General features: G+C 44.8%; 1 protein-coding gene across 4 annotated transcripts in view; it reads right to left on the bottom strand.

Annotated features, from left to right (window-relative positions):
- cdh18a (cadherin 18, type 2a) overlaps positions 1-11,447 on the bottom strand; it is a 69,225-nt gene that overhangs the window by 35,084 nt on the left and 22,694 nt on the right. For all 4 annotated transcript variants that reach the window (XM_041842119.1, XM_041842121.1, XM_041842118.1 and 1 more), the window contains one exon: positions 3,493-4,012. In XM_041842119.1, coding sequence (XP_041698053.1) covers positions 3,493-3,726 — 234 coding nt within the window. In that variant the 5' untranslated portion in view covers positions 3,727-4,012. The remainder of the gene's footprint in view (positions 1-3,492; positions 4,013-11,447) is intronic.

The following is an 11,447-nucleotide window of genomic DNA, read 5'->3' as shown; positions in this document are numbered from 1 at the left end:
AAGCAGGGATGGAAGGTGTAGAGGCACGGCGAGAGGTACTGGGGTGTGTAACCAGTCCGGTCCGGCCCGTTCCAGATCCCGAGGTAGAGCCAGTGGTGTGTGTCCCCAGTACGGTCCGGCCTGTTCCGGCCCCTCGCACCAAGCCTACGGTGTGCGTCGCCAGCCCAGTCCGGCCTGTCCCTGCTCCACGCACCAAGCCTACGGTGTGCGTCGCCAGCCCAGTCCGGCCTGTCCCTGCTCCACGCACCAAGCCTACGGTGTGCGTCGCCAGCCCAGTCCGGCCTGTCCCTGCTCCACGCACCAAGCCTACGGTGTGCGTCGCCAGCCCAGTCCGGCCTGTCCCTGCTCCACGCACCAAGCCTACGGTGTGCGTCGCCAGCCCAGTCCGGCCTGTCCCTGCTCCACGCACCAAGCCTACGGTGTGCGTCGCCAGCCCAGTCCGGCCTGTCCCTGCTCCACGCACCAAGCCTACAGTGTGCGTCGCCAGCCCAGTCCGGCCTGTCCCTGCTCCACGCACCAAGCCTACGGTGTGCGTCGCCAGCCCAGTCCGGCCTGTCCCTGCTCCACGCACCAAGCCTACGGTGTGCGTCGCCAGCCCAGTCCGGCCTGTCCCTGCTCCACGCACCAAGTCTACGGTGCGCGTCGCCAGCCCGGCCCGGCCTGTTCCTGCCACTCGCACCAAGTATACGGTGCGCGTCGCCGGCCCGGCCTGTTCCTGCCACTCGCACCAAGTATACGGTGCGCGTCGCCAGCCCGGCCCGGCCTGTTCCTGCCACTCGCACCAAGTCTACGGTGCGCGTCGCCAGCCCGGCCCGGCCTGTTCCTGCCACACGCACTAAGCCAGGGGTGCGAGACGTCAGCCTGGTAAGGCCCGTCCCTCCTCCACGCACCAAGCCAGGGGTGCGAGACGTCAGCCTGGTAAGGCCCGTCCCTCCTCCACGCACCAAGCCAGGGGTGCGAGTCGTCAGCCTGGTAAGGCCCGTTCCTCCTCCACGCACCAGGCCAGGGGGGCGCGTCGTCAGCCTGGTAAGGCCCGTTCCTCCTCCACGCACCAAGCCAGGGGTGCGCGTCGTCAGTCCAGCACAACCCGTGCCTGGGTCACCGGTGCCTGGGAAGGTACCAGTCAACTGCTCCACTACGGAGCTGAAGCTAACCGCTCCTGCTAAGTCCAGTTCAGCTCCAGCCATCGGGGCCAGACTGGACCAGGGGCGCTATGGGGGGTTTATTGGAGGGTGGTGGGCAAGGCCGGAGCCAGAACCGCCGCCGAGGAGGTATGCCCACCCAGCCCTCCCCTGTTTTGTTCTAGTGGAGGCGCGGTCGCAGTCCGCGCCTTTAGGGGGGGGTACTGTCACACCCTGGCTCTGGGACTCTATATGTTGAGCCAGGGTGTGTTCATTCTATGTGTTTATTTCTATGTTGGTAGTTCTAGTTGTGTCTATTTCTATGTTGGCTAGAGTGACTCCCAATCAGAGGCAACGAGTGTCAGCTGTCGTTGGTTGTCTCTGATTGGGAGCCATATTTATACTGTCTGTTTTCCCTTTGGGTTTGTGGGTTCTTGTTCCGTGTTGGTCATTGTTACCGTTGGACGTTACGAGTCGTTTATTGTTTTGTTGGTATGTGTATGTTATCACTGAAGATAATAAATACCATGTTCGTTCAACACGCTGCGCATTGGTCTCTCCCTGACGATCGTGACACATCCCTTCATGGCAGCAATGTATCCATCTGCAAATTGTTTTTTTCAGCAGGATAATGCCCCATGCCACAAGGCTAGGATTGTCCAGGAATGGTTCCAGAAACATGACAGTGAATTCAGCTTACTGTAGTGGCCTGCCCAGTCTCCAGATCTCAATCCAATTGAGCATCTGTGGGATGAGATGGAATGAGCTATTCGGAGTAGAGATCCACTACCAGCCAACTTGACACAACTGTGGGAAGCATTGGCATCAACATAGGCCAGCATCCCTGTGGAACGCTTGACACCTTGTAGAGTCCATGCCCCGACGACTTGAGGCTGTGCTGAGGGCAAAAGGAGGTGCAACTCAATATTAGGAAGGTGTTCCTAATTTTTGTGCACTCAGTGTCTATAGTGGCTGTGATGAAGCAAAATGCTATACTGTATAGCTAATTAGTCACTGCAGAGCAGAGTTGAGATCATTCAGATAACAATATTTTTTTCATCCATTCATCACTCTGACACATCTGAACCTGTGAAAAGTACAACACAGTTTTCTAGGACAGGTCTGTCATGGCCTGGGCTGTACTCTTTGTATTCCATCCTGACTGAGCCTCTAAGGGGAGACAGGAGGCAGAGAAATGTCTGTGTGAACTTTGGTAAGGTGTAAAATATGCAGGACAGTGTCAGTATCAGGAATAACCACCTTAGGTTTCACCTGTCCCAAAAGCAATTTAAAAATACATACATTTACGTATTACACTCAAAGACTGTCGGTCCAAACAATGGGGTCATAGCAAAGGGTTGGCCAACATTTAAATACATCTACTGATCATATTGATCTGTGGTACCCACTGTAACAAGCTGATAAATGTAGGCCTATGTGCTGTTGAAAATGGCTACTTGATACTTAATTGCCTGCTGTTTTCCTCATTGCCAAATCAATACCAAGAGAGGTGCCATCTCAGTGGAAGAAGAAACCTCAACTGTCACAGTATCTTTGAGGAGAGTGACTTACACTCTCAGTTCGCCCCCTCAGGGAATGTGAATGTGTGTGTGTGTGTGTATTGTGTGTGTGTGTATTATTCATAGGAGCCATCTCTTACCAGCCTTTCAACCCACATCTCCCACAAGTCCCAGTTTACCCTCACCTTCGGTACATAGTGTCAATGTCATACAATGTCAGTGTCACAGTGGATTAGTTCACCCGCTACAACTCGTGCATTTCAAGAAGCCACTGCTACACAATATCAAAAGATGTGGTTCCTGTGGTAAGCTGTATCATAAGGCAGATTTAAGACCCTAATGTTGCCATGTTCACGTATTCAATAAGGATTAATTACCCTGACCATGACCATACAAACAATTTATCAAATGTATCAAAAATAAAATTCTTCATTCAAATTCAGAGAAAAATATTTTCTTTTTTTTTTCTTTTTTCTTTTTTTATAGTTTATCGTTGCATAATAAGTTTACCAATTTGGATTATTTATCATAGAAATGTATATTTTTTTGCTGAAAGTAAACAGAGATTAAAGCTATAAACTCAAAATATTTTCCAAAAGAAAGAGAATTACTCTAAGCTTTTTTAAACGTACTGTATGTCTCAAATAACCTGGTACAAAATTGTTCCCAAATGGCTGTTGCTCTGTATGCACAACCAGGTCCAGTAGCAATCATTGACTTAGTATTATGCAAAACCACCTGCGGACTGCAATATGTACCAGTCTGCGGACTGCCTACCGATTTCCTCTTTGCATGAAAATCCCTCACATCAAAAGAATGCCATTAAAGGAGAACATGAATAGCATACCTACCTTTCCAACATGCTGAGCTTCAGGTCCAATATGTTCCTCTAAAACGAAGAACTGGTTCCATATCCAGCCCCTCTTGGGCCGGTGGTGCACGTCCTTCTCTCCGTCTGGGTGTTTGGTTTGGTTCCTGGGTGCTCTGACATTGGGCCTGGGCTGGGATGTCCCATAGCTCCTCTGGACAAAGCACAGGCAGATCAGCAAAGGGCAGAGGCAGGCAGTGGTGGCAGGAATTCTCATGGTAGAGAACGTGCTTCTCTAAGTCCTCCACTGTACCTTGGGCAAACAGTGTACCAAGAAGCCACAACAGCGTCTCGACAGTAAGACAGTACTAGGTGCAGATCAGACCAGTCCAGAGATTTCTCCTAAAGTCCATGGTTTATTTCAGTCTGTCCACTAGGGAGTAGAACCAAGGTCAATTTCCATGTTGGACAGAGGGGAGAAGAGCTGGTTGTTCATTTGCTCAGAGGATCCTCAGGAGATTTCATGAGTGGTCTGGTCTGAGCAGGTTGCCATGTTGTTTCCCCTTGAAAAGATAAGAAGAAACGATATTAAGGAAACAGGAATAATGAGTCATGTTTTTCTGGCTGTGAAATCCCCTAATGCAATTTGATGGAATGGCTACAAGCACAATATTATTTTCCACATTGTTCTTTTCTCATTTCCACTGTGTGTATGAATTGAGTATTTCTGTCCGCTTCCGATGCAAACCAGAGGACTCAAAACTACATTGCTGATTCTGAGCTGAAAAGGCTAAATTGTCTCTGTCATACCTCACAACTGAAAGACATCCATTTTAACATGGCTTTATGAAAGCAGGAAAGCCACAACTGTATCTCCATAGGTCATAATAGCATTTTGAGGACATTGTTTTGTGCAGTTAGAGTATATTACAATGACAAGCTGCTTAAGAGCATTTGATTCTCACAATCTATGACACTGTTACATAACATTTGTCACTTGGTAAACACCCTCACACAAGCAGAGCTGTAGTTCTAACTTCCAGTTGCTCTCAATATTGTACTTTAAATACTTTTGAATGATTCAGTTATTTTGATATTTTGTGTGAGAAAACAACATGAAAAAAAACTTCAATCACTCTGTAAAAAACAAAAAAGTATATATGCAGCACATGTGAGAAGACTTGTTATGCATCTGCCACACAGGAAAGCATTTTGTGTTTTCCTTTCCTTAGGTTTTGATTTGTTACACAACTGTGCTATTTTCTGATGCATTTCCACAAACCTTCAATCAGTCCACCTGTCAGCAGAGTACCAGCCAAGCTTAGTCGAAAAACAGTCCAACAACAAACAATTTGCAAGTGATAAATGTTTGATGTGAGGCGGCACAGAGGCTTGTCTGTGGATGCTATGGTTATGTCTTCTTTGTTTCTACGTCTGCATTGCAATAAGCCAAACTAACTCTGAGATGTCAAAGACCAATTAAAACAGATTATAGGTGAAGCACAGTTAATTGTGCAATGACAACATTAAGGATGTGTGTGACCATCCTTTGAAATGATTTATGGCTTAATTTGTGTTATTTATCTACCTATAGCGTGGGCTTGTGTAGCATGTTTGCTTGAATTATGTATTTGTATGTTTTTCTACAATACCACCCACCCACCACATCCAGTATAGTATTGTAGATACAATTGAGGATTTCTCTGTGTGTCACGCCCTGGCCTTGAGAGGCTGGTTGTTTTTAGTTGGTTTGGTCAGGGCGTGAGAATCTATGCTGGAAATTCTATGTTTGTGATCTAGGTAGTGTATTTCTATGTTTGGCCGGGTGTGATTCCCAATCAGAGACAGCTGTCGCTCGTTGTCTGTGATTGGGGATCATACTTAAGTAGCTTGTTTGCCTACCTTAATTGTGGGATCTTGTTCTGTGTTAGGCTTGTATGTGTTTAGCCTGAGGACTTCACGTTACGTTGTTTCTTGTTTTGTTTAATATTTATTTGATTTAATAAACATGTTCGCATACCACGCTGCACCTTGGTCTGACCCGTCTCTCAACGATCGTGACACTGTGATGGGAAGTGGAGAGTGAATAGCAGGTATACTGTAGGTGCACTGCTATATAACATCCTTAGCCTTCACAAATGAATGATCCCATTCCCAATGCATATTCCAACAGCAGTCCATGTCAATGAAATTCCGTGTTATTAAAGGGCGGCTGTCCTCATTTTAACTGAATATCACTAGTACTTACTGCAATTATAAAATAATTTAATTTGACAGTTCTGCTGCTCATGCCTTGTCTTTACATTAGGTTCAATTTGAAGCTTAATTTGTCCAGTGAGCATGAAAAGAGCACTAGTGGGTCAGTAATAGTGCCTTTCCATGTTACCTGGATGTACTATACCATGCAAGCACACACATTCCAGTATTTGTGTATTGCAAATACTGCGTACATACATATACAGCTTTTTAATTTTCTAATCATTAACTAAAGAAAACCACTAATTTAAACTTGTGACACCATTAGGTTGATGTACACATCAATCAATAATTCTCCATGCGTGCGGCTACAGCTCAGCCTTCAACACCATAGTACCCTCCAAGCTCATCACTAAGCTCAGGGCCCTGGGTCTGAACTCCTCCCTGTGCAACTGGGTCCTGGACTTCCCGACAGGCCGACCCCAAGTGGTGAAGGTAAGCAACAACACCTCTGCCACCCTGATCCTCAACATGAGGGCCACACAGGGTTGCGTTCTCAGCCCCCTCCTGCACTCCCGGTTCACCTATGACTGCAACTCAATCAAGTTTGCTGACGACACAACAGTGGTAGGCCTGATTATCAAAAATGATGAGACAGCCTACAGGGAGGTGGTGAGAGCCCTGGCAGAGTTGTTCCAAGAACATAACCTCCCCCTCAACGTCAACAAAACAAAGGAACTGATCGTGGACTACAGGAGACAGCAAAAAGAGCACGCCCCCATCCACATCGACGGGACCACAGTGGGGAGGGTCAAAAGTTCCTCGGCGTGCACATCATTGACAAACTGAAATGGTCCCTACACACATACAGCATGGTGAAGAAGGCGCAGCGGTGCCTCTTCAACCTCAGGAGGCTGAAGAAATGTGGCTTGGCCCCTAAGACCCTCACAAACTTCTACAGATGCACCATTGAGAGCATCCTTTCGGGCTGTATCACCCCCTGGTATGGCAATTGCACCGTCCACAAACACAGGGCTCTCCAGAGGGTGGTTCGGTCAGCCCAACCCATCACCGGGGGCACACTGCCTGCCCTGTAAGACATCTACCACACCCGGTGTCACAGGAAGGCCAACAAGATAAATGACTAAAATGTAAAATGTAAGATCATCAAGGACCTCAGCCACCCGAGCCACGGCCTGTTCACCCCGCTACCATCTAGAAGGCGGAGACAGTACAGTTGCATCAAAGCTGGGACTGAGAGACTGATAAACAGCTTCTATCTCCAGGCCATCAGACTATTAAATAGTTACCACTAGCCGACCTCCGCCCAGGACCCTGCCCTGAACCTAAGTCACTGTTCTAGCCTGCTACCACCCGGTACTCTACCCTGCACCTTAGAGACAGCTGCCCTGAACAAAAATATAAAAGCAACATGTAAAATGTTGGTCCCAAGTTTCATGTGCTGAAATAAAATAAAATGTCCAGATGCACAAAAAGCTTATTTCTCACACATTTATTTACATCCTTGTTAGTGAGCATTTCTCCTCTGCCAAGATAATTCATCCACCTGACAGGTGTGGCATATCAAGAAGCTGATTAAACAGCATGATCATTACACAGGTGTACCTTGTGCTGGAGACAATAAAAGACCACTCTAAAATGTGCCGTTTTGTCACACAACACAATGCCACAGATGTCTCAAGTTTTGAAGGAGCGTGCAATTGACATGCTGACTGCAGGAATGTCCACCAGAGCTGTTGCCAGAGAATTGAATGTTAATATCTCAACCATAAGCCGCCTCCTATGTCGTTTTAGAGAATTTGGCAGTACGTCCAACCGGCTTCACAACCACAGACCACATGTAACCACGCCAGCCCAGGACCGCCACATCCTACTTCTTCACCCGGGTGACTGAGACCAGTTCCCGGACAGCTGATTCAAAATAAAAAAAGGCACTCGCACATCTGCGCTATCTTTTTTGCAGGTGCATGGTAACAGTTGAATAAGATGAGAAAAAAGAAGAAACCCGCACACTGCTCTTGCTAGTATCACTGCTCCTTAATAAGCTTTACGTATTGACCTCAAGGCCTTCGTTAGAGCTTTTGAGAGCTTTTTTTATTAGCACCCTTATGTAGACATAGCTCCACCCACATCTGTTCAATGGATCCATGGAGCTATGTCTACATAAGGGTGCTAATAAAAGCTATTTTTTCTCACTTGGACAGCTGAGGAAACTGTGGGTTTGCACAACCTAATAATTTATGCACAAACTGTCAGAAACCTTCTCATGGAAGCTCATCTGCATGCTCGTTGTCCTCACCAGGGTCTTGACCTGACTGCAGTTCAGCGTCGTAACCGACTTCAGTGGGCAAATGCTCACCTTCGATGGCCACTGGCACGCTGGAGAACTGTGCTCTTCATGGATGACACCCGGTTTCAACTGTAGTGGGCAGACGGCATGCATGACGTCGTGTGGGCGAGCGGTTTGCTGATGTCAACGTTGTGAACAGAGTGCAAATGGTGGCGTTGGGGTTATGGTATGGGCAGGCATAAGCTACGGACAACGAACACAATTACATTTTATCGATGGGAATTTGAATGCACAGAGATACCGTGACGAGATCCTGAAGCCAATTGTCGTGCCATTCATCCGCTGTAATCACCTCATGTTTCAGCATGATAATGCACTGTTCCATGTCACAAGGATCTGGACACTATTCCCGGAAGCTGAAAATGTCCCAGTTCTTCCATGGCTTGCATACTCACCAGACATGTCACCCATTGTATTGTTGCTCTTTAATTATTTGTTATTTTTCTATTTTTCTTCTATTTTTTTTATTTTTTTCTTATCTATTTTTTACTTAACACATATTTTTCTTGAAACTGCATTGTTGGTTAAGGGCTTGTAAGTAAGCATTTCACTGTAAGGTCTACACCTGTTGTATTCGGCGCATGTAACATACAATTTGATTTGATTGATCACGTTTGGGATGCTCTGGATTGACGCGTACGACAGCGTATTCCAGTTCCCGCCAATATCCAGCAACTTCGCACAGCCATTGAAGAGGAGTGGGACAACATTAGACAGGCCACAATCAACAACCTGATCAACTCTATGCGAAGGAGATGTGTCGCGGTGCATGAGATACTGACTGGTTTTCTGATCCACGCCCCTGTGACCAACAAATGCATATCTTTATTCCCAATTATGTGAAATCCATAGATTAGGTCCTAATTTATTTATTTGAATTGACTGATTTCCTTATATGAACTGTAACTCAGTAAAATCTTTGAAATTGTTGCATGTTGCGATAATATTTTTGTATTTTTATATTTTGTAAAGTCCATAGAGGCACTGAACGCTGCTCACTTTCATAATGTTCACATACTGTTTCACCCACGTTATTATATATATATATAAATAATGGACAGAATTCACACCCCTTGACTTTTTTCAAATGTTGTTGTGTTACAGCCTGAATTTAAAATGGATTACATTTAGATTATGTGTCACTGGCCTACACACTACCCCATAATGTCAAATTGGAATTATGTGTTTCCATTTTTTTAATTTTTTTTTTTATTATTTTCTGTATTTTTTTAAACAAATTAATTAAAAATGAACAGATGAAATGTCATGAGTCAATAAGTATTCAACCCCTTTGTTATGGCAAGCCTTAATACGTTCAGGAGTAAACATTTGCTGAACTCACTCTGTGTGCAATAATAGTTTTTAACATGATTTTTGAATGACTACCTTATCTCTGTACGGTCCCTCAGTCGAGCAATGAATTTCAAACACAGACTCAACCACAAAGACCAGGGAGGTTTTCCAATGCGTCGCAAAGAAGGGCACCTATTGGTAGATGGAAAAAATAAAACAAGCAGACATTGAATATCCCTTTGAGCATGCTGAAGTTATTAATTAGGCATTGGATGGTGTATCAATACACACAGTCACTACAAAATACAGGCATCCTTCCTAACTCAGTTGCCGGAGGGGAAGGAAACCGCTCAGGGATTTCACCATGAGGCCAATGGTGACTTTAAAACAGCGACAGAGTTTAATGGCTTTGATATTCAAAACTGTTTGCTGCTCTGGCACCCCAATGGTGGAACAAGCTCCCTCACGACGCCAGGACAGCGGAGTCACTCACCACCTTCCGGAGACATTTGAAACTCCACCTCTTTAACGAACACCTGGGATAGGATAAAGTAATCATTCTACCCCCCCCCTTACCCCACCCAAAAAAAATAAATAAAAATATAATAATAATAAATAAATAAATAAATAAATTGTAAAGTGGTTATCCCACTGGCCAATTTGTAAGTCGCTCTGGATAAGAGCGTCTGCTAAATGACGTAAATGTAATGTAAATGTGATAGGAGAAAACTGAGGATGGATCAACAACATTGTAGTAACTCCATAATACTAACCTAATTGACAGAGTGAAAAGAAGGAAGCATGTACAGAATATAAATATTCTAAAATATGCATCCTGTTTGCAACAAGGTACTAAAGTCATACTGAAAAAAAATTGGCTAAGCAATTAACTTCATTTTCCTGAATACAAAGTGTTATGTTTGGGAAAAATCCAATACATCACATTGCTGAGTAAAAGGATAAAAAAGAAACGGAATGGAGCTAAGCACAGGCAAATTCTGGCTTTCCACCAGACACTGGGAGATGAATTCACCTTTCAGCAGGACAATAACCTAAAACACAAGGCCACATCTAAACTGGAGTTGCTTACCAAGAAGACAGTGAATGTTCCTGAGTGGCCGAGTTACAGTCTTTGTCAAGCCTGCTCCCGTTCCCCCTCCCTGGCGCTCAAGGGGGCCAGGCTGCCCATCATTACGCACACCTGTCACCATCGTTATGCACATCAGCGCTTCATTGGACTCACCTGGACTTCATCACTGTTTAATTACCTCCCATATATCTGTCTGTTCCTCTGTTTGATCCCCGTATCAGCATTAATGTCGTTATGTTTCCCCTGTCCAGACGCTGGCCGTGTTTTGGTTCATGTCTGTTTATATTAAATGTTCACTCCCTGTACCTGCTTCTTGTCTCCCAGCGCCTGTCCTCACAGTTTTGACTTAAATCTACTTGAACATTTATGGCAAGACCTGAAAATGGTTGTCTACCAATGATCAACAACCGATTTGACAGAGCTTGAATAATTTTGAAAAGAATAATGGGCTAATGTTGCACAATCTAGGTGTGGAAAACTCTTAGACTTACACTACCAGTCAAATGTTTGGACACACCTACTCATTCAAGGGTTTATCTATATTTGTACTATTTTTTTACATTGTAGAATAATAGTGAAGACATCAGAACTATGAAATCACACATATGGAATTGTAGTAACCAAAAAAGTGTTAAACAAATCAAAATATATATTATATTTTAGATTATTCAAAGTAGCCACCCTTTGCCTTTGACAGCTTTGCACACTCTTGGCATTCTCTCAACCAGCTTCACGAGGTAGTCACCTGGAATGCATTTCAATTAACAGGTGTGCCTTCTTAAAAGTTAATTTGTGGAATTTATTTCCTTCTTAATGCATTTGAGCCAATCAGTTGTGTTGTGACAAGATAGGGGTGGTATACAGAAGATAGGCCTATTTGGTAAAAGACAAAGCCCATATTATGGCAAGAACAGCTCAAATAAGCAAAGAGAAACGACAGTCCATCATTACTTTAAGACATGAATGTCAGTCAATCCGGAACATTTCAAGAACTTTGAAAGTTTATTCAAATGCAGTCGCAAAAACCATCAATCGCTATGATGAAACT

This window comes from Coregonus clupeaformis, chromosome 21 (assembly GCF_020615455.1).
Source record: "Coregonus clupeaformis isolate EN_2021a chromosome 21, ASM2061545v1, whole genome shotgun sequence".
Classification (NCBI taxonomy): domain Eukaryota; kingdom Metazoa; phylum Chordata; class Actinopteri; order Salmoniformes; family Salmonidae; genus Coregonus; species Coregonus clupeaformis.
This window is presented reverse-complemented; position numbering and strand designations above follow the sequence as displayed.